At 38.6% G+C, this 21,668-nt stretch overlaps 5 protein-coding genes across 7 annotated transcripts in view; 2 read left to right on the top strand and 3 right to left on the bottom strand.

Annotated features, from left to right (window-relative positions):
• prkcaa (protein kinase C, alpha, a) overlaps positions 1-3,685 on the bottom strand; it is a 121,696-nt gene extending 118,011 nt beyond the window's left edge. For all 3 annotated transcript variants that reach the window (XM_047578716.1, XM_047578715.1, XM_047578717.1), the window contains exons 1-2: positions 3,318-3,685; positions 1,384-1,415 (exon numbers count right to left, since the gene is read on the bottom strand). In XM_047578716.1, the coding sequence (XP_047434672.1) occupies positions 1,384-1,415; positions 3,318-3,484 (199 nt within the window). In that variant the 5' untranslated portion in view covers positions 3,485-3,685. The remainder of the gene's footprint in view (positions 1-1,383; positions 1,416-3,317) is intronic.
• A 2,166-nt stretch (positions 3,686-5,851) lies between these two features.
• Positions 5,852-8,981, top strand: LOC125004245 (beta-2-glycoprotein 1-like). Its single transcript, XM_047578719.1, has 8 exons — positions 5,852-6,014; positions 6,185-6,364; positions 6,992-7,088; positions 7,183-7,259; positions 7,519-7,707; positions 7,927-8,106; positions 8,331-8,528; positions 8,767-8,981. Exons 1-8 carry the CDS (start codon positions 5,882-5,884, stop codon positions 8,877-8,879), a joined length of 1,167 nt encoding a protein of 388 aa, XP_047434675.1. The 5' UTR covers positions 5,852-5,881; the 3' UTR covers positions 8,880-8,981.
• Positions 8,982-10,369: 1,388 nt separating this feature from the next.
• On the top strand, positions 10,370-14,174 carry LOC125004246 (beta-2-glycoprotein 1-like). Its single transcript, XM_047578721.1, has 8 exons — positions 10,370-10,535; positions 11,100-11,276; positions 11,875-11,971; positions 12,219-12,295; positions 12,544-12,732; positions 13,174-13,353; positions 13,571-13,768; positions 14,020-14,174. Exons 1-8 carry the CDS (start codon positions 10,466-10,468, stop codon positions 14,082-14,084), a joined length of 1,053 nt encoding a protein of 350 aa, XP_047434677.1. The 5' UTR covers positions 10,370-10,465; the 3' UTR covers positions 14,085-14,174.
• Positions 14,175-16,520: 2,346 nt separating this feature from the next.
• Positions 16,521-18,656, bottom strand: LOC125004494 (homeodomain-interacting protein kinase 2-like). Its single transcript, XM_047579119.1, has 6 exons — positions 18,461-18,656; positions 18,222-18,345; positions 18,007-18,126; positions 17,769-17,855; positions 17,340-17,688; positions 16,521-17,257 (listed from the first exon to the last, which is right to left on the bottom strand). The coding sequence occupies exons 1-6, from the start codon at positions 18,571-18,573 to the stop codon at positions 17,166-17,168; spliced, it is 885 nt and encodes a 294-aa protein (XP_047435075.1). The 5' UTR covers positions 18,574-18,656; the 3' UTR covers positions 16,521-17,165.
• On the bottom strand, positions 18,628-19,591 carry LOC125004495 (homeodomain-interacting protein kinase 1-like). The gene is made up of 3 exons (XM_047579120.1): positions 19,468-19,591; positions 19,095-19,270; positions 18,628-18,944 (listed from the first exon to the last, which is right to left on the bottom strand). The coding sequence occupies exons 1-3, from the start codon at positions 19,487-19,489 to the stop codon at positions 18,690-18,692; spliced, it is 453 nt and encodes a 150-aa protein (XP_047435076.1). The 5' UTR covers positions 19,490-19,591; the 3' UTR covers positions 18,628-18,689.
• Between the last annotated feature and the right edge of the window lie 2,077 nt (positions 19,592-21,668).

The following is a 21,668-nucleotide window of genomic DNA, read 5'->3' as shown; positions in this document are numbered from 1 at the left end:
ATTCGTAATATAAATAAATTAAACAAGAGCACTGCCAAAGTAATAAACTTTCTACTAATTTAAGACAGTTGTTACGGTGAACAACCTGCTTTAAATGTACACTGTGCAAATGTTAAACACTAGAACACCGTAGAAGCGTCTCCTTTTTGGGACACAGTGCATGTGGGGCAATTCACATTCTGTCATTAGTTCATGTACAGCTCAAAACTGCAACAAGAACAACAGCATCAGAAAAGACAAATGGAAGCAAGCAAATGCGTCAACACAATGAGAGATTCTGCCTTGCAAGGTTTTCTGAGGAAGGAAATACACTTCACACATTTGGTAGACCTGCGTTTTGATAAAAAACACTAAACTTTTTTGGTTTGTGACAAAACTCAGGAGCTCCTGCTTCAATTCTAGGTTTTAAATAATGAACTACGCGTGCACACAGCTTGAAAATGCTTTCAAATTCTGTTTTTCAGTTTCGAAATTGCCAAACCAAAGTATGTATGTAATAAAAGTATTTAAGTGAAACAGCTGTTTGAATTATCTGCTCTGTTACCTGGGCACTCGGAGCCAGACTCAGATTTTGGCAAGCCCAAAGGTTTCCACATTAGATGAGGAATTCTGAGAGTTCAAACATGGTGAAGCTCAAAATGGCGGCTGAAAGGTGGAAAAAAAACACCTTCAGTGGTGTTGGCAAACACGAGCTGAGAAAACTATCCATATTTGTTCTCTTTGTAGCTCATCTCCAATCCTCTCTTTTCTCTTTCTGTCCCGTTGCGTTTGTATATTTGCCTCACCTGTCGTTACTTAGTCCTCAGCTCCCACAGCAAACTTCCATTACTGTTTGTGCCAAGCTGTTTCCTTCCAACAGGCCTATTTTAAGCAAAAGCTTTACTTGTAAAGAGGCCCTTTTAAACACCATGCAACAAGCTCCCAGCTTCTGCTTATGGTGCCATCAAAATCAAAACATAAACACACAGCCAAACCCTGCTTGTTTATGCTTGAACAGCTACATGTGTACACTATTTTACGGTAATTTCCTTATTCACACATGATATAGACCCACAGTATCAATATTCAGGTACTTTAATGGATGTTGTTGGATTGCTTAAGCTTAAGCCACAGGGGGTTCAGTTTTTTTCCTCACTCTGTCATGTTATTGTGTGTCTGACGGCATCATTAAACCAAAAAAAAAAAATAGAGAGAGAAACAGATCAAATGTGTTGATTCAACACGAGCGTAAGCGACGAAGGAGATTCTGTGTGCAGATGTAGGAAAGAAAGGCTACGTTTACAGCAACATGTTATGATTACTTGACACAACACACACGTCTCACACGCACACAGACACACATGAGGTTTCATACGGTTTAGTCAGATGTCGTTGTGGTTTTACCTTGGCACTGGAACCCTTGCTTTCCAAACCCCCTGTGAAAAGAAGGACAGTCTGAGTGAGTAGCTGTTCACCGTTAATTCGCTCCTACGTTCATGTACGCACATGTCAAGTGTTTCATCTCATTCATCACTACTCAACAAGGCTATAACTAAGATTTCACAGTTTCACGTTTTGCTGGAAGAATCTGCAGTTGTCATTCCTGAAATCACAATTGAAAACACAAAGCGTTGTTCTCAGCCTAATTCAAAACGTCTGCAGGGCAGTGAAATGGCAACTGTGCCGACAACGGTGCTGCTCAATCTGCATATCAGTGAATTTATAGAAAGCTTTCCAGATGATTGTGGCAGCAGATAAAGTTTTGGCAGGACGTGTTTGACAATGACACACATACATAATATTCAAGTGTCCATTTATTTTTGGCCATTTAATTAAGGCTTTCCTTCTCCTTATACAGAGACATTGCATCCATAAAAATAATCTATATGCAGCGTCTTAAACCAGAAACAAAAGAAACTAGTTGCTTGCGTTTAAATTTGAGATTACGCTGACTGTGCTCAAATGTAAACCAGTCAGAAGCTGCATTTCCATTATATTTTAGTTGCATTCCATCCATTGATAGGTGTTTAGTGCATGAGCTGTAACTCTCGTGAAGTCTCATCTCATGATATTACATAATTCTCTTAAATTCTCGTCACTCCAGACTTCACTTTGCGGAAAATGGACTTCAAATGAACTGGTCACGTGACGATAAAAGTGTTTCTATTGCACTTTTGCACTAAACTTTTATATCAACACGTCTGAAAAACCACCCCATGAGAACACCCATTACCAGTTTTTTTTTTTATTGCAATATTTAGGTTTCACACATTTCTAGGGGTAATGGAAACGCAGCAAATGATACAAGCCAGCGCCAGAGTGTGTGAAACTTCACCAGGCTGTCTGCAAGTTTACTGCTCTCAGATATTACTGGAAAGTCTAAACTAAAAAGTTCCATTTAAGCAGTAATTTGAACACTCATAGGCTGATCTTTTGTGATCTCATTGGAGACCTACAGAAAAAAGGCTCCTGCAATCAGCCTGGATATTCACAAACATACACTTAGTCATTTTTTCCAAATATTTTTCACTTCGAGAGACGCTAGTGGGGAAAAAATGCAATACAAAGGCAACACTGCCTGCTTCAAGAGTGTTCCTACGGGGTACAAAGCACCCATGTTAAAACAAGTTTCTGTAGGTTGGGTGTTTTTCCACATGGGTGCACACTATATTTAAAAGAAATTGCAGAGTTTTCCCCAGAAACGTAGCCAGTGTGCAGCGACACACGACAAACCCAGCAATAAACACTAAAGCTGATCTCCCCAGCAGCTTAAAATGGCCTCAACAGTGAAACTGTGCGCTGGGGAGGGGAACCTATTAGTCATCCAAATACTCTAACCAGGTCCAATCCCTAGCACAGAAGTGTTCGTTTAAATTTATGCTCCATTGAAGAGCTTCTCGCAGAGATCCTGGGATTTCTGGGAGCACTCAGTCACGAAAAACTGACTGCTTCAGTCATGTTCAGAGTTTCTCACCGGGTATTAGACAGTGCACATAAATTCGGTTCAACTGCTCTGCTGTTTATTTGCTGAATGAATTATCGCATTCAAGGCAACACTTAAAACAACATAACTCCTCCCATAAGGGTGTGCTTGGGCAAAAACGCGACAAATAGAATCTCTGGAGTAGTAAAGAGTAGTAAGGAGATACCCGACGATCCTGCAGGGATAATAATATAAGTAATAATAATAATATGTGTCTGAAGTGCAGGGATTGCGAGATCAGAAGGGGAAAGTTAGTCTAAAGTTGGGTTACATCATCGAGCTGAGTGTGCCTCACTGAACTTCCAATATGCAACAGGCAGACAGTCAGCCAGGGGTGTGGAGGTGGGAGACTCACCAGATGAAGTCGGTGCAGTGGCTGCAGAAAGTCGGCTGCTTGAAGAACCTGGCAATGAACTTGTGGTTCTTGACTTCGTGGACGTTTTTTTGCCTCAAAGCACCTTTCCGAGCAAACCTATTCGCAACGTCCACGGTGGACGACTCGTTCAAACTTACATCAGCCATGTCCCACCTAAAAGCAAGTGAATGCAGCTGATCTGCTTCTTGCGTTGATTTCTTTCTTTTCGGGTGTTTTTCAGTCCGTTTAGACGCGCAGCCCTCGGCGTGGAGACAGCACAGTGCGAGCGGCGGTCTTGACTGCAGACACCGTACTAACTGTCTGAGGGCTTTCCCTGCCTGGCCTGTCTGTCCATACACTGGGCTGCTCCACTGACAGCTCTGCGCTCTGACAAGTTGGCCGCAATGCAAGGGAGTGCATCCGGCCCCGACCTTCAAAGTAAAAGTATCATCCCTTTTATTTCATGAAAGTTTTTTTTTTTTTTCTACAGTTAACCACATACATACATATATAGAAAACCTGATACGCGCTCTACTTAAAAAAGGCAACATAATTTTACATTTAGGACCTTAATTTAAACTTCCGCAGCTCCTCCGGGGCTTGAATTCAGCGGTTAACTGAATCTAAAACACGGGTCGGTTTAACAAACAAATAACAAAATGAACCTCTATGTGGCAACCTGGACCTGAACGATTGCAACGTTTTTAAATCATTAATTCTAAGCAAATACCTGTGCAGCTGAATCTTTTCAGTTGGCTTTTTAAACTTTACTTTAACAGTGAGTAAATAATGGCTCCAAAGTTACACTGGGTTTTTGTTATAAGTTACACATTAAAAGGCAATTGTCATCTGTTCACGTAAACAAAGTAATAAACTAACATATTCTATTTTAATGAAGGGAAAGCACTACATTTAGTGTCCATTGACAGTAAACTATGACAGACAGTTCAATGGTTAGAAGCTGCCATAAAAACAGCTACTGTGGTGCTTCCTGTTTCCATGCGCAGCCTTTAATCTCAGTCTCAAAGCGTTTTTTTAATGCACTTGTCCAACAATACATGAAAGCAACACAGCCTGATGATCAAAAAGATGAACACATGAAGCTGTTTTGCCGATTGAGCTCCTTAATGTTACAAGAGTATTATGGAGTATTACAAATTACTGGGAACAGTCATATTACAGTACTTGTGTACTCATACTCACACAACAACACAATGTAGAAATTTGTATAACAGCTATAAATTGAAGTTTATATTGCCCATATAATTTAACAGAGTATTGTTATCCAATTTTATGGGGCAAGCAACAACACAGAATATAGATTTGAATTTATTTTGAATTTATTTTGAATTACCCGTTGAACGTTGTGGCACGAGGGCTTATTGACCATTTTATTTTGAAGGGAAATGTTCTTGTCCATATCTTATGTATCTTTGTTTATCTTGACGTATCTCCTTCCTCCTTTTCATTCTGGCTGATGTCACGCAACAGGATCCGCTGTGGGAGGGAGGAGGCCCCTGGCCCCGCTGCAGGAGTTGGGATGGGTGCGTCACCGTGTGGAAAAATGGCGCATTACATATTTTTCCCTTGAACTGTTTTTTTTAAAGATTCACATTTCTAAATACAAGCAGACGGACGTCTTACTGGGGCAATGTCTGTGTTTGCCTTTGACTGACTTTGTTCTTCAAATTTCTAAAGACCTTCAATTGCAGTTATCAATATGTCTCCAGCTGGGCTACTGACTCAATGAGGCCATTTGCCTCAGCTGCAGATTCACAGACTGTGGTGACTGGCTTGCTGTTTTTCAAACTTTATAAATTGTCATGTGGTTCACTGACCTGCAGAGCAGCCCAGCCATCTCAGTCCTTCTGACATTCAAGTTAAATATTTACAGATTCAGTCAGCTTAAACAAACCAGATCTAATGTTCTCTTAAATCGTATGACACACACACACACACAACACTCAATATCTACTGAAATCAGAACACTAGAAGAAAAAGATTGATGTGGGTTCTGTTCAAACAATGCTGCCTATCTGCATAGCTGAGTTCACCCATGAAGGACACAAGGTATTACTGGTAATCAGCAAATTGTTTGACCTAGTTAGTTTTTACATCACTTCACTGATTATAGTCCTACGGGTCACAGAGTTTTTAATTTTTTTTAGTAAACTGGATTATCTTCTTTTGTATGCTGATTCTAACTCCTTTATGTTTATGGTCAAAGACACAAAAGCAATTAGAGCACATACCCTGCCAAGCTCTATTGTGCTTGTTGTTTTCAGCCATTTTCAGGCCTCAGCTTCATAAGAGCAAAGAGCCACCGAGCATTGATATATGACATCCAAAATAAGTGTGTATGCTTGTGCCTTTACGCGGTGGCTTTGAATCTGTTCATCATATTACTTGTAGTTGATATCAAACTAGATCTGTTCAAACATCAAAGTTAGAAATCAACTCTAGGTAAATATGTATAAAATGTAACCTTTGTGCTCAATCAATAGGAGCTCAAACTGGTGTCTGATTGGAGCAGACCATTGCCAGGTCATTACCCAGCAGCCCTTATGGTGGACTCATCCTGTTCCAGATCCAAGGGGCATTTGCAGGGACACTTCACCCCAGAGAAGATGGCTCCAATTTTGGTTTTGTTGCTTCTCAGCCAAGCAGTTTTATACACAACTGTGACATCCAAGAAAGGTAAAACAAAGCAGGTTTCTTTCTTTATTTGTTTTTGAGCATTAAAAATATTTCAAAATTATTTATTAACTTGACATGCATTTTCTTTGTTTTCATGTCTTCTCATCTGCGAAATGTGTGCATTATTATTTTTTTATGAGTCATTCATGACATGTGATTTCTGGTTTTAGTCTGTGGCCGCCCTCCCATCACTGATGGAATCGATGCTTCAACCTTAAAACGTGTGTATGAGGTTGGAGAAGAACTGACCCTCACATGTGAACAGGGCTACTTGCCTTCAACACAGACAACTGCCAGAATAACATGCACTGCCGCTGGAGAATGGACACAGTCAAACCTTGCCTGTTCCCGTGAGTCAAGACTGCAATGTTTACTGTGATTTATATTAACGTCGTGGTTTTTACCTATCCTTCAAAAGTGCAGTAAGAGGAAGGAAGTGGGAAGTAGGAGGGAGCAGACATTGGCTTCAAATTGCATTGTGGTTCTGCTGACCTACAGAAAATCACATAATGTTGCTCACACTCCCAAGAGTAATCAATACATTACACTGGAACATTTGTACCCATAATGCCCTGCTACCTCCATCTCACTCGTCACATGATGAAGTCTAAATGCTTTTTCATGTTTCTTTTTCACAGTTGGAGACAGGAAGTTATCCATTCAAATATACGAGCTGAGGGTACCAGTTTTCAGCAGCGTTATCAGGAAGCAGGGGTGTCAGGTTTCAAAATGGGCTTGATCTTGAAAAAAGTACACCAGTGCAAGAAGATCACTTTTTCAAGTCTTCACAGAATATTTATATATGCTAAATTATAGAGGCAATCAAATGTGAACGATGAACAAAAAAACGATGAAGCCGCTCAACTATAGGAACAAGTGCACATGGAGCATTAAAGGCTAGTTGGAAAAAGCTTAAAAATTTTAAATTCAATCAATTCATAAGGCTGCAACATGGCTATTTTTTGTGAAATCTGCAGCAAGGATGTGCCCCATCCCCAGACCTCTGCAGCCATTCGCAATGGGAAGGACTGAGGCTCCATTCAAGAGTGTGCTTAACTACACATGTGATGACGGGTGAGCAGCAGAAAAATCCCAACAGATCATTGTAAGTTTTGTTTGCTGATATTCTGCTGTATGTATTGGAGCAATGTGGTGTTTTGTTCATCAGGTATGTCATTCAAGGGGCCAACGAAAGCAGGTGTTTACATGATGGCACCTGGAGCCACCCACCACCTCTCTGCAAAGGTAGCGCAGGGAAATGATGACAGGCTCTATCGTTGCCTTATTCAGTCTGCAGTGTGCACTCTGTAAAAGATAGAATTAAACTGTAAAGTTCACTTACAATGTATTGATCCATTGTCTTGTCTGCACTGCTACATTGTTGCACTGCTACTTTACTATTTTTAGTATTTATTCATCTGAAGCAAGTCTTACATTCAAATATAAAAGTTTTGAAAAACTTACTAACACCGAGACTCCTGTGTGACCATTTTCCTCCTTACAGCTGTGAGCTGTCCCCTGCCCAGGCCGCCAAGAGATGGAAGGATTGTCCACAGTAAACCAGTAACTGGAACCACCAATACTGTGTACGGACAAAGCTGGACATACGAGTGTAATCCACCCAAAGCCCCAAGCTATGAGAGAGGGTCCTGCATGGCTGATGGAAGTGCAACTGAACCACCAGTGTGTCGCGGTAGGCCAACATTTATGTAATCATAATCAGTGCCATGGCTTATTAAACCAGACAGAAGTATTGCATTAACACACTCTACACTGTATACATAAAAGTGCAAATAAAGTAGACCCTTTCAAAATAAGTTTAGTCTTTTCTATTTATTTCTATGTTTCCATTAGAGAGTTCCTTTTTGTGATTATATCAACTGTGTAATTCCTTTTCACAAACTTGTTCCAGAGGTGAGCTGCCCAATTCCAACAAACATACCAAATGGCGTTATCACCTTTGCTGTGATGAGACAACATGGTTACAAAGAGAAGGTTAAGTACGCCTGCAATGAGCATTACACTCTGGATGGTGACGCTGAGATTCAGTGTCAAAACACAGGAAACTGGTCATCAGCACCAGTGTGCAGGGGTGAGTCATGGGAAAATAACATCTTCCTTCAAGCTTGCAAAAGATTTTCGATCCAAATATGTTCCTGGTATTTCAGACTCTAAAAGGGAGTATGTTGGCACGGAAAATCAGTAAATCCTTCAGCACTGCTTTTGTTCAAATGTTGAAGTGGAAATTCCAGTTGTGAGTTAGTTACCCAGAAACTGGATTTACAATGTTTAGTCTGCTCCCATTTTTCCACCTAGCTCCCTGCACAGTTGGCATCAAAAGAGGCCGCATCTTCTACAATGCCAAGAAGCTCTGGATCGCAGACCTGAAACCAAACAGAGTCCTCCATGGAGAACACGTTGTGTTCTACTGCCTGAACAAAACTGAGAAGTGTGGCTACCCTGTGGCCAGCACCTGTAACGATGGGTCCCTCCCCATCCCAGAATGCTTTGAAGGTGAGGCTTAATAAGTCTGTTTCAAACTGCTCTGGTCAAGACCCAAAGAACATGGCATCTAAAGCATATATAAAGCCTCTAATAACATGTTAACTATACAGAGAGGGGCATGTATAGTTTATATGTTTCATATGAGGTGCAAATATTTGTTTCTTTTCAGAAACGCTGTGATTTCAGCATCCATGGAGTCAGATACAACTATAACATATATGCCCCTTCTCTTTTGTTTTTCTCTTAGAACCAGGCAGGACGGTGTACACCTTAAGGCCTAAATCCCTCCCATCAGAAATAACAATGTGTGCTGCTTCCCCTCCTGCAAGCCCAACAAGTCAAACTGCGAGACCTGCATGACGTCTCACTCAATGAATCCAGAAGACAGTAGACACATTTGTTACTGGTCATTGTCCGTTCCTACCAGATAATAAAATAATACTGATGTGACCATCAATAAAATAAGGAAAGTGTGTCATTCTTAACACTCTAAATTAATGGTTGGCTACTGAGAGTCATTTAACTGATTAATGTGTGTGTGTAAAGCTCAGTGGTTTCAAACATTTATACTACTAAATGAATGCACACACACGTACACACACACACACACACACACACACACACACACACACACACACATCTACACAATCATATCCAGTAAATAAATAGCATAATAACTTTTATTTAGGCACTTTTCAAACAGCATTTTGTAAAACTGTTCACAGACATTAAAATAAAAGAAAGAAATTCCAGAAATAGAAGCTTTTCTTAAGACAGATAAGTTTTTAAGAGAGTAAATACATTTATTTAAAAAAAAAAAAAAATCTTAGATTCTTAGAAGCCACGTTTGGTATATGTGCAAGGAAATAATCTAGATGGCTGAGGGCGATTTGTTGATTTTGCTAAAATGTTTCAAATAATTCATCAGAAATTATTCCAATTTCTAGACTCATTTCTTCTTGTGCATTGACAAGAAGTCAGGAAAACAGAATCCATCCCAAAGGAATAGATTTGTTTATGCATGTGTTCTGTCTTAACAGCATTAAGTTACTCCACGTCCATGACCTTGTGTCAGCAGCAAGAGAAGTTGAAGTGACTGAGGTGCGGTCTGTTTGATTAACAGCTAAGATGTTCTGTGAACTAATTCTAAAAATGGAAAGAATTATTGAACAGTGCAGACGGCTTGAGTTGGTGGTATTCACAAAGAGGTCAAGGGATCAAAGAATATATTCTTGAGGAACACCACAGGCCATCTGAAAGAGGCATTACCAACCGACATACAGAGGATGATATTGGACTCAGGTAAAAAAGAATTCAGTCAATAGCAGTTTTCCAGTCAGTCTGTTAAAAACAGATTAAAATGCAGGAGATCTGAACCATTATTTTTCTGATATATCAACTGCTTCACATTAAAATTTCTCTGAATATTCACTTTCTTTTTTAACTGAGATCACTCTGTTTTCATAGGAAGCATTTTAGTGTTTTTAAGTCATCTTCCATATGACACCAAGTTTGCCACAAACATGGGAATTAATACCTGGTTTTAGAAACTTGTCAAAAATGTGTCATAAATCATTTTAAGCTATCCTTTTGTTTGAAAGCATTGTGAGTCTCTTTAAGTAAAACACATAGGGTGTAAAAAGGTGCAAAATTGGGATCAAATGGGAAACAAATATTTTCTGTAACTTTAAAACATTGCAGTAACAGGTGAAAGTCCACAGTGGGAGTGCAACACTTCCAGTAAAAGTTAAGGATTATAACCCGTCACTGAAATAGAAAGCAAAAAAGCACAAAGCAAAGATAGGCAGGCAGTGTTTACTTCGTGTTGCTCTTATCTGTTTACTTTGAGATGAACAGAAACAGCAGTGACAGAGAGACAGAGAGTCAGTATTTGAACCAAGGGCCAAAGGAAAGAACTGGGGAACGGCGAAATATTTCTACAAAAGATGGAACCCGTGCTGACTTCATTGCTGCTATGTCCAGTTCTATTTCTCACCACATTCGCACAAGAAAATGGTATTATTACTGGCTTTTAATATAGCTTGAAAGGACTATATACATCTTTATCAATTTAACAGTCCATAGTCTTGCTCTAAAGAAATCTGAGTAGTAATGGTTTTAGTTTGGATTTCAGGGATGCATGGTAATTATTCTTTTTTCAAGTAGTGTTTCAAACTGAAAATTGTTTTTCTGTGCCAATTTAAAATCCTATCATTTCAGTCTAAACAAAAGCTAAATTCTTATTCAGGAATCTATTTTAAATCTGGGCATGTTTAGTTTATTCATGTTTTATAAGTATTTCGAATGATGATAAGCATTTCAGCTTTGCATTTAGTGTTCAGGAAAAGTGGATCAACATAACACTTAGAAGAGTGTTCAGAACAGAATATTCAGACAATAAATTCATTCATTAATTATTACTCTAAACTGAGTGTTTAAATACGTCTGTCGCAGACACTTGTGTATTGTCTAAATACTCTTTAGGATAACAATGTAGTCTGTATTAATTTTCAGTGCATTTAGCGAGATATTTAAAATCAGGGTACACACAGTTCTTAATAATGTCTTTTGTTCTCACAGTATGTCACAGACCTGAGTTGCCTGATAACGTTCAGGTGTCTGGGCTCCAGAGATACTTCAGCCCCGGTGTGGAGTTAGCGCTCTCTTGTAAACAAGGATACACCTCCGCGTTGGGCCCTCGCACGATCGTTTGCACGGCCAAAGGAGAGTGGACCAAAACCAGATTCATGTGCAGACGTGGGTCTTTATTATTCTAGAGAAGGATTTCTGACAGAGAAACATGTAGCAAATATAATATACACAATTGTCTACTTTTCTAGAAAAACATCATTATTTGTCATATAATTGTAACAATTGCTAATCTGAATATCATGATGTCCTATAGCTGTCATAATTTTACAACACAGAGATTTTATTTATTCTATTTGTTTGCTTATTTATTTGGCCCCAGGATTGGATAAGTGTGACACAAGAATATCCATTAAAAATATAAAACATGGTGAAACATGGACAGTGATACATTGTTTTTCATATTTATCACTATTACTATTATTAGTAGTGGTATTAATAATATTAATAATGATAATAATAATAATAATTGTAGTAGTAGTAGATCAGTATAATTCCTTTTAAAAAATCTGATGATTCAAAACTTGTTGAGATAGTGACAAATTACACATTTAAATCACAATTTACAATATGACTAATTTAATTAAGTAATGGATTTTCTGAATAGTGCGATATAGTGCAATACACGTGTCATTTAGTAACTGTGTTATTCATATACATGTACTGAACACCATAACCTTCCATTTACACATGTTCTCTCCTGCAGCAAAGCATTGTCCCTATCCTGATATGCCACCGAATGGACAACTGTACTACGATGACACCATATACCAGAGCACAATCAACTATACTTGTGATGAAGGGTAAAGCAATAATATCTTTTTATTTCTTCTTTTTTTTTGTGTATAGTTTGTAATAAGTGTGGACAATGCAATCTATAATCTATTATACAGTATAGTCTACGTAACACAAAATAAATGTGAAATAAATTCCTTCCTAATCAGTATTTGGCTTCAAATAAATGAATAAAGTATGAATTTGATCGGATATGTTGTCTCTATTTATTTGAAAATGAAGCATTAATTGACTGATTAAGATGGCACTGCACAGGTATATACTGACTGGATCCAGCATGGCCGTGTGTCAAGCCGATGGAACATGGAGCACACCTGCACCAGAATGCAAACGTATGTAATGAGTTAGTTGTTTCACAAAACAAAGAAAACATAAAAAGCTGGTCTTTAAAAAAGATATGCAAGAGAGAAGCTGTGTCCCTCAACTTGATAGCGTATTATGCAAAACATATGTGTACTTGTTTAGCAATGACTAATTTTGCTGTAAATCTAAATGAGACCTGCAAATGCATAAAAAGAAAACATACTTATAAGTAGAAACAGCAGGTGAATATGAATATATTCTGTCTCTTCCGTCATAGCTGTGACTTGTGGCCTCGCACCAATCCCTGAGTTCGGGCTGATAATGTATGAAAAGACTGTCAGAGGGAATACCACTGATTACGGGACTATCGGGACATACGCATGCCTGCCTCCACATGTTATTATTGGCAACGCAAGAGCAGAGTGCACAGCTAGTGGCACCTGGACCGAGACACCAAAATGTCAAGGTATGAAGCTTTTAAAACCAAGAAACAGGACACTAAACAGTATCCTTACAACTATTAAGGGCTAGGACATGTGTTAATAGCAAATCAGATCAGTACATTTCAATCAGATTTAGCAGAAATATGCAAACAAAAAAAATAAAGTACAAAGACACTATTTTTCAGAGGTACAGGGTAGTGTCTTGTGTTGTTGTTGTTTTTTTGGTTTAGACAAGGATTTCAGTTAGTTATATTTAAGGGGCCTCCTAAGCCTCCTTTTCGAATATGTACGCTATATCTCATGTTTAGACAATTGTCTTATCGTCTTTTTTTATTATGTTGTTCCATATTCGAAATAAACACTTCAATCAAAAAAAATCAAACACATACTGACAGGCAACATAAAGTCTAGCTAGCTGTGTTTTTATGAGTCTCTAATGAATAGACTAAATTGTTCCTTCATAGTGGTGACCTGCCCTCCACCGCAGAACATTGAGAGAGGCTACATGGCAAGCGAGGTGAAGAGAAGCTATGACTACAAGGAAAGTGTAAAATATGGCTGCCTAAGTGACTACATACTGGAAGGAAGTATGGAGGTTTTTTGCAGAGAGGATGGGCATTGGTCTGAGAAGCCATCCTGCAATGGTAAGACTGCAATGCTGGATTTTTTTTTTTTTTTTTCATCACCTGTTTTGATGTTTGCTATGTTTCTTGGATGATACTGCGAAGTGACTGCGAAGAGGATGTAATTTTAAAAAATATTGTTTGAATAGTTGGGTATAATGCAGCTTAACACTCGGTTTCTTGTTAAAACAAACACAAACTGCTGTTTAACACATTTTTTTCTTCTTGTGACTCACAGCTGCTTGCACGGTTGACATACAGAGAGGGAGGATATTATATAAAGGACAAAAAAAGTGGATTGAAGACTTCAAGCCTAACAAAATCTTACACAAAGAACTTGTCTCTGTGTACTGCAAGAGCAAGGCCAGAAACTGTGGGTTTGCTGTGTCAACTCAGTGCATTGATGGAAGCCTCAAAATCCCTGACTGCTTTGAAGGTAAGGCATATTTCATTTAGCAAGGAGCATGCTAGTCAAAGCAGCAAAACTTCTTAGGTTACATTTCGACCTATTTTAGCAAATCACAAGAGGTTACGTGAAACTCTTGAGTTTCACCTAAGAGTTTTGTGTATGTCTAGTACTTGAAGGCCATGCTCTGCCATTTTGCATTTTCTGCATAAGGATAAAGCATTACACTGACTGTGCCCATTCTAACTTGTGTGTCTGTGTATGTGTGTGTCTTTTTCTAGAGCCCAGCCAGATGGATTATAAATTTAATTCAGCATCGCTGCCATCGGAAATTGAACAATGCTGAAACAGCAGCATATCACAGCCCTGATGACTGAACCACTGCAATATGGAATAAGTGTTCTGGTCACTAAAATTAAAAAATTTATCAACTTAAGTTGTTTCTAACACAAACATTTGTTATTTACGTGTGTGTGTGTGTGTGTGTGTGTGTGTGTGTGTGTGTGTGTGTGTGTGTGTGTGTGTTACTAGGCTGTATGTGTCCCCCTGAACTGAAATCAGTTTGCCTTCCCTGCTGGTTAAAGTTTTTATTGCATTTTCCAAAGGCTTGGTACATGGCATACTTGGCAAGATTCTCCATACAGGAACAAATAATATACAATTACGTAACCCTAACGACAGACTCAAAAATTTTTGTCTAATGTACAAGATAAGGCGGTAGATACAAAAATAAATAAATAAATAAAAAATAAACAAACAGGAAGGAGAGAAAAGATAATAAAATAAATAAAAATAAATGTACTAGTAGGGGTCAATGTCTACCCTTATGTAGTCCCCAAACCTATCCCAAGGGGTATCCCATACAGTGAACAAAAGTTCCAACTTCTTTTTTCATTTCCAACACAGGTCATCACCTGAAAGTTTAATTTAATACAATCTGGATGGTATGTAATAGTATGTAAAACGTTATATTGTGTAAGTTTACCCCTTGCCTCTCTCACATATTTACCACAACCAGCCACAATCGTCGCGCATTTGTCATCTTCAGTCTCTCCACCAAGGTCCCTCTGCCAAATCATCTTTATCTGGTTAGAGTCATTGCTGAGAAAAAAATTAACAATTCTGTAAAACTGTCATTTTCATTTCATTTTCCAAGTGGAAGTTTCATATATTCTATCACGTATTATCAGCAATATTGTAAGTCTTTGAGTTAATATAACTCCTTATTTGTAAAAATTTCCAAAAATTATCTTTTCCCATCAGATTAAATTTCTGCAACAACGTATCGTATGACAAAAACACCCCATCTTTGAATAGATTGTTAATAACACTTATGTCTTTTGAGTTCCACTGTTTCCAATACACAGATTTCTTTCCAGTACAGACATCAGGATTATGCCACGGGGATGAGTATCTTTGTAATGTGTGGGTAATTTTGAACATTTTATGCACTCTGATCCAGACATCTTTTGAGTGTTGAAGTATAGTGTGTTTTTGTGATAAAACTTCCATGGTTTGGAAAGGAGAACATATCTTCTTTTCTCCATCCAACCTGCTTTGTCCTCCGTAACTTGGCAATAACTTGCTATTTTGGTCATCTCAAAAGCTAAATAATACAGTTTAAGATCTGGGAGGCCCAGGCCTCCCTTCTCTTTATGTGTACATAACTTTTTCAGTTTTATTCGTGGCCTTTTTCCACTCCATAGAAAATGTTTTATTACATCATCCAGTTGTCTAAAAATGGTAGATGGTATCTTAATTGATAACATCATTGCGGCATAGCTAAACTGAGGGGTAACTATCACTTCATGACACTGTGTCACAATGTCATATTAATTTTTTCCCATTTATCAAAGTTTGTTTTAACTTTCTGAAATAACAGGTTAAAATTCAGTGCCACTATTTCGCCTATATCCTTGGACAGATTGATGCCAAGATATTTCATTCCTTTGCGTAACCACCTAAAATTAAACCTCTCCACCATAAGCGGAATACATGACTTGAAGCGAGGCATTGCCTCAGATTTACTCGAATTGATGGAATAGCCCAACAATTTTGAAAAAGATTTTATAGTGTCCATCAGATGTGGCAGCACGGTTAAAGCAGCCACAACATTAAAATCAGGCCTGTGAAGTGAATAACACTGTTGATCTTACTTTGATATAAAGTTCTTCTGGGGAACCTGGGTTCTTTATGCATTTATGTGGATGTAACTTTTATATGGGCCACCACCTGACACTGTTAAGGGGGTGTTCCTTGCATCCTGGTGTCAGTCCAGACCACCTTCTTCCATTAATTCTCATGCTCATGTGTCCATAGTAGGTGCTTTCAGCATTGGACAGGGGCCAACATGGACACCCTGACTGGTCCACAGCTACTCAGCCACATACAAAACAAACCAGGATGCATTGTGTATTCTGAAATCTTTCTAGCAGAACCAGCAGTACCATTTCTGATACGTATTTAGCACTGCAAACTAGGAATCCCCAACAAGAGCTGCCATCACAATTTGGCCTTAGTCATAGTCTCTCAAATCCTTCCACTTGCATTTTTCCTTGTTTCTAACATCAACTTTGAGAACTAATATTCACTAGGTGCTTAATTTTTCCACCCACTGACAGGTACCATGATAACCAGATAATCTGTGTTATTTGCTTGACCAGTGATTATGACCAGTCAGTCATAATATTGTGGCTGATCACTAGTTACATATTGGATTGGCTTTTAAGTCTTTGACTAAGACACAGCATCATGCACAGAGCAGTATTAACATTTCAGGTAATAGGTTGTGCAGATAATCAGCAGGTAAGCAAGCTAATTTCCTTAATCCATTATCCTGGTTAGATTTACTCTTTAACCTCATTTCCACATGTGTTAACAACATTGGTACTACTCCACCACACATCATGCTGTGACAAGAGGAAAATGCAACTGGAACTAAGTAATCTGGAATTGTGTTGAGAATAACCTCGTTTGAAAAATGTAGAAAGTTAAATCAGTATCCATGTTTTAAATGTGACTGGAGTACTAGGGAAATGATAGTGATGTGCTGGTGAAATCTGTTGGCCTCTTAATTTCCCCAATTTCCATTATATTTACTGTAACCGACTTTGAAATGATGTGATTGTGGCCAGAGAAGGTCACAAGCGTAACAAGATCTGCAGAGAGAACAATGTCTGGAACGCAAAACATCACCAACTATTCACTCATTCAAACATATATTTTCAGAAATTTAAATGTCTGAAACATTTGTCTTTGAGTTTTCATGGTGGGATTCACACTAGCAGTATTTACATATCATGTGGTTTTCACAAGTGGTTTGATGCTGTTCTCGTGTTGTTTTCTATACTTCTCATCCATGGCTAACATTACATAAATGTAAAAATCAAAACAATCAAATCTCCAAACATCATGATCACAGTTAAGTTTAATGATGACTGAATTCCTTGCCACGTTTGAACCAGCTAAAAAACTTCTTGAGACGGCTCCGGGTCTTGCTGCTGGTCTGTGGTGCTACTTCTGAAAACCGCAAATAAAAGTGATGTTAACTTGATCAAAGCTACAAACACAAGCAGATGTCAGACGTGTCACATGGACTAACCAAGCTGGGAGTGTGCTGCCTCCTTCTCCTCATCCTCTGGCTTTTCATTTTCTGTAGAAGTAAAGCATATTTCCTCATGAGGAGTTGTGGTCTTGGATGCAGTGCTGTCATCCTGAGGTAAAGGCTGCTCAGTGATGACTGGTGTCTCCTCCTCCACATTAGCCCGCAGGCTGCTAATGTCTCTGTCTTGTGTGCCATCTGGTTGCTGCTCCACAGTAAAGAATGCATGCTCAAGCACTTTCAGGGGGATTATACGAGCATATTGGTCCACCTCCAGCATGCGTTTTAAGAGGTCCACACAGTTCACCAAATTCACCCTGCTCTCTGATTTGTTTCTAAGAAACAACATCTGGAAAAATGAGAAATGAAAGTCAGAGGAATGTAGTATATACTTGTAATAAAGTTGCCTGATTCTAAAAGAGCACCAACCTCCCCCAAGACATCAAGAGAGCTGAGATGGTAAATTCTGGTGTCTCTGTAAATGTGACCAGTTTCTGTGACAAACTCATCTGCAGTCTGTAAAGAGACAGTCTTTAAGTTATACAATGTATCTAGATAGATAGATAGATAGATAGATAGATAGATAGATAGATAGATAGATAGATAGATAGATAGATAGATAGATAGATAGATAGATAGATAGATAGATAGATAGATAGATAGATACCTTCAGTTTCCAGGTCTTTCCATGTAACGTGCCTTGCGAGCGAAAGAACTGGGTGGTGTTTTGACTGGAGTTCAGCTGAAAGTCTGGTGGCTGACCTAAGGTCTCCACGATGAACCTCATCTGGAAACACATAAAACATTACATTAAAGATATTTAGAAGATGCAAGACTTGATTCAGAAGCAGAAATCTCACATCTGTAGAGTAAATAACTCACCACATCGTATTCGTGAAACCCGTAGAAAAGTGGGTAGCCCAGAGTCAGTTCGGCAGCGAACACACCAAGAGACCACATGTCTATTGCCTCATCAAAGTCGGTACCAAGCATGACCTCTGGTGCTCTGAGCAAACAGAATAAAACAATATTACACTTTAACACTGAAGCTACTTCCACTACGCACACAGAAAAGATGCATCTCTGCCCCATGCTTTTGTCTCCAAGGTTGCTATATTTACCTGTACCACAGGGTCTGCATGCTTGAGCCTGGAACAATGTCAGACACATGGCACGCCAGGCCAAAATCAATGATCTTGACCCTCAGCGGCTGTTGCCGACGATCCACAACCATTATGTTGTCAGGCTTTAAATCTGCATGCACTATTTGGAGGTTATCCAGGTGCAGCAGTGCTTTGCTCAGCTGAAATTATACCATTCTTGTTAGGCCACAACTGTGCACATAAATAATTATTCACTTTTGTCAAAAAACTTTATACTTGATAATACTGAGAATGGTAAAAAGTAAAATGCCTGATGCAGAACAGGGCGGATGCATTGCACAGAGAGAGGCTGGTAATGTCTCTCTTTCATATAATCACGCAGGCTCAGGTCCAGAAGCTCAAACTGTAGACAAATGAATCTTTGGTGGTAGAATAAGCCGGCCCATCTTACAAAATTGCACTCATCTGGATCAAGAGACTGCAGTTCTTTCAAGATCTTAATCTGTGGTAGAGACAAAAGATTAGATTTGTACAGTTTGTAGTCACCTAAAACACATGCGACATAGTAATAAATTATGAAAACATCTTTACAAGAATATCCCAGCTTCACTTCTGATCTGGGGTCACTGTAAATGTGCTATTTGTGCTGTACCTCCTCCAGTGCTTGTGCAGCAATAATGGGATGGTCCTTGGTGATTTTTATGGCCGAATAAGTGTTGGTAGAAGTGTCCACACACTTAGCAACCTTTCCAAAACTGCCTTCGCCAAGAAAGGCCTGGACCTCATAGCGGGAGGCCAGTAAGGTTCCCTCGATTATTGGGAAGTTGTCTGCACAGGATGAGAAACATGTTGTTGAAAGGAGAAAATACTTATTGTTTCAACAAGGGAAATGTGAGGATTATGTATGAAATACAATGTAAAAGCCCCAATCGTCGTTAAAGAGCCTCAGAAATTAGTTAATGCATTCATATCCACAATGAAAGCCGTTAAGAATGTGACATTTCTTTTACCAGCTATCAGCTTACCTGACATGTCCCTTAGTGCCATAGCTGTCTTTGAAGAAAAATTGACTGTTAAAATACGAATGGAATCGATAAACGAGATGTGAGTTTGTGTACTTCAGCTGATGAAGGACTTATATGTTGTGTCAGAACTCTCAGAGATTCCGTGACAACATTCTGTTTCATGCCTGTCACAGGCTTCAGTGGTGTTTTGAATGGAACTTCTCATCCCTCACTTTCAGGGATCATATCATGTCCACAGCAAATGCATGCACATACAGTACAGTAAGTAAATCACTTCCGATGTTTTGGCAGGAGAAGAGGCACCAAACTAAAAACATGAGATCTCGTTATAGAAGATAACAATTCCTTTAATTCAGTTCAATACTCCTTACTTCAATTAATGCAGTGGTCAAAGCACCAGCAATATTTCTAGTGCATGGAACAACTTCTTTAGACTGATGTTAATAACAATAACAACAATAATAAAATATTATTGTTGTTGTTGTTATTATTTCATTTTAATTTAATGTTGAAAATGTGCATAAAACAAAAACAAAAAAATTATAATAATAATTAACTTAACTGAAACCGCAATTAAAACAAGTAAAACCAGGAAAAGATCTCCAATCTCCAATAAAAGTATGTTTTAATTAAACTTTTTCTTTTATAAAAAGTAGTACTGCTACTAATACTGGTAGTACTCAAGATCAGACGTAATCTCCTCTATCTTTCTGAAATGTGAATCACCACCACAAACTACATTGTGTCTGTTACACAAGATGTGGACTTTGTACGAGACTAAAAAGGGAAGAGCTTACAGGAAGAGATCATAGATTCCACTAGAAAGTTTGAACACAATCCTTTTTCTGAATCACAATCACATGCCCAACACTGAGACTAGCAGCAGTTAGAAATTATGGCAAGAACTGTGGGAGTGAAAAGGTTCAATAAACCCTCAAACATCCATTCATATTCCATATTTAACCTTCTCAGCTACATCCTTAAATACAGTACACACCTGACTCAAGCCATGAGCCAACATTGCAACAGAAAACTTGTTAAACGGAGGAGGAACATAAAGTGGTGTTCAGATTCTGTGTAAAACATCTACCATGTGCCTTTACTTTTGTAGTATGCCCATTTTGTGAACCCCCTCCAAGGGACTGATCTTGATTGATTTTACAGGAAGGAAATTCCACATTTTATGAGTTAATTTAAGAAGAAATGCTTACTCCTACGTACATATACTTGTATACTTGTACAATAATTTTGTCAGTACATACCTCTCTGAAAAAATTTAACCAATTTTTAAGTAGATGATACACTATGTGCGGTTCAACTCATCCCAAATCATCTCAGTTGGATTTAGGACGGTTATTGTGGAGGCCAGGTCATCTGATGCTTTCTTGGTCAAATAGCTCTTACGAAGTCTGAAGGTGTGAATCATTGAAAAACAAAAGTTCAAACCAGGTGGAACGGCATATCACACTGTAGTAGCCATGTTAGTTAGGTCTGCCTTCACTTTTGAGTAAATCACCAACATGGTAACCAGGTAAAGTACTCCCACACCATCACACCTCGTCCTCCACGATTCACAGTTGAACCACACATGTAGAAACCATCCACTCACCTTTTCTACATCTCACAAAGGTCAAAAATCTTCCCAGATCATGTATGTCATTCAGATACAATTATGACAGGATCATGAAGAGACGCTGAAGGCCTCTGGTGAGTTTGATCAGTAGATTATTGTTACTGGTTTCCTCAGGATCTTCTTCTCAAAGTATGCGTAGTAAAGGTTGCCATGTTTACTTAACTGATATAGCACACTCAAACTCACACAATCAAACTCATAATACATGTTCACACGATGAAAAGAACTGGTCAATCAAACATTGGGGTCCTATCATGATAGTTCTTCATTTCTGTAAAAACACTGAAAGGAAATTTGACAGATACAATCGGTGTAGTGGTGGATAAACTTTGTTTCCTTGTCAGCACCCTTTGCATTATAGGCTTATAGCGCCACTACCTGGCTAAGTAAGAAAATTTCATGCAGGTAAAAATTCTTCATTGTGATTACCACTATTTCAGAAAATCTGCTTTGTTGAACATGACGTCATTTAGAAGTGTTTCTTGAGGAACTGAATGACAAGAACATGGGTTTTATATATATTTTCATTTTTTCATAAAGTATTTTCATGAATTTTAACTGGTGCATT

Source organism: Mugil cephalus, chromosome 2, assembly GCF_022458985.1.
Source record: "Mugil cephalus isolate CIBA_MC_2020 chromosome 2, CIBA_Mcephalus_1.1, whole genome shotgun sequence".
Lineage (NCBI taxonomy): Eukaryota > Metazoa > Chordata > Actinopteri > Mugiliformes > Mugilidae > Mugil > Mugil cephalus.
This window is presented reverse-complemented; position numbering and strand designations above follow the sequence as displayed.

Excerpts from the sequence above, each read along its gene's own strand:
- LOC125004245 (XM_047578719.1), top strand. The coding sequence starts at position 5,882 with ATGGTGGACTCATCCTGTTCCAGATCCAAGGGGCATTTGCAGGGACAC. Across the intron at positions 6,365-6,991 it reads GTCAAACCTTGCCTGTTCCC|CAAGGATGTGCCCCATCCCC; the intron begins GTGAGTCAAGAC and ends TGAAATCTGCAG. Across the intron at positions 7,089-7,182 it reads AACTACACATGTGATGACGG|GTATGTCATTCAAGGGGCCA; the intron begins GTGAGCAGCAGA and ends TTTGTTCATCAG.
- LOC125004246 (XM_047578721.1), top strand. The coding sequence starts at position 10,466 with ATGGAACCCGTGCTGACTTCATTGCTGCTATGTCCAGTTCTATTTCTC. Across the intron at positions 10,536-11,099 it reads CACATTCGCACAAGAAAATG|TATGTCACAGACCTGAGTTG; the intron begins GTATTATTACTG and ends TTGTTCTCACAG. Across the intron at positions 12,296-12,543 it reads ACCTGCACCAGAATGCAAAC|CTGTGACTTGTGGCCTCGCA; the intron begins GTATGTAATGAG and ends CTTCCGTCATAG.
- LOC125004494 (XM_047579119.1), bottom strand. The coding sequence starts at position 18,573 with ATGGTTGTGGATCGTCGGCAACAGCCGCTGAGGGTCAAGATCATTGAT. Across the intron at positions 18,127-18,221 it reads GGTTTCACGAATACGATGTG|ATGAGGTTCATCGTGGAGAC; the intron begins GTGAGTTATTTA and ends ATGTGTTTCCAG. Across the intron at positions 17,258-17,339 it reads GGCAGCACACTCCCAGCTTG|AAGTAGCACCACAGACCAGC; the intron begins GTTAGTCCATGT and ends TGCGGTTTTCAG.
- LOC125004495 (XM_047579120.1), bottom strand. The coding sequence starts at position 19,489 with ATGGCACTAAGGGACATGTCAG. Across the intron at positions 19,271-19,467 it reads GGCACTAAGGGACATGTCAG|ACAACTTCCCAATAATCGAG; the intron begins GTAAGCTGATAG and ends CATCCTGTGCAG. Across the intron at positions 18,945-19,094 it reads CTGCACAAGCACTGGAGGAG|ATTAAGATCTTGAAAGAACT; the intron begins GTACAGCACAAA and ends TCTCTACCACAG.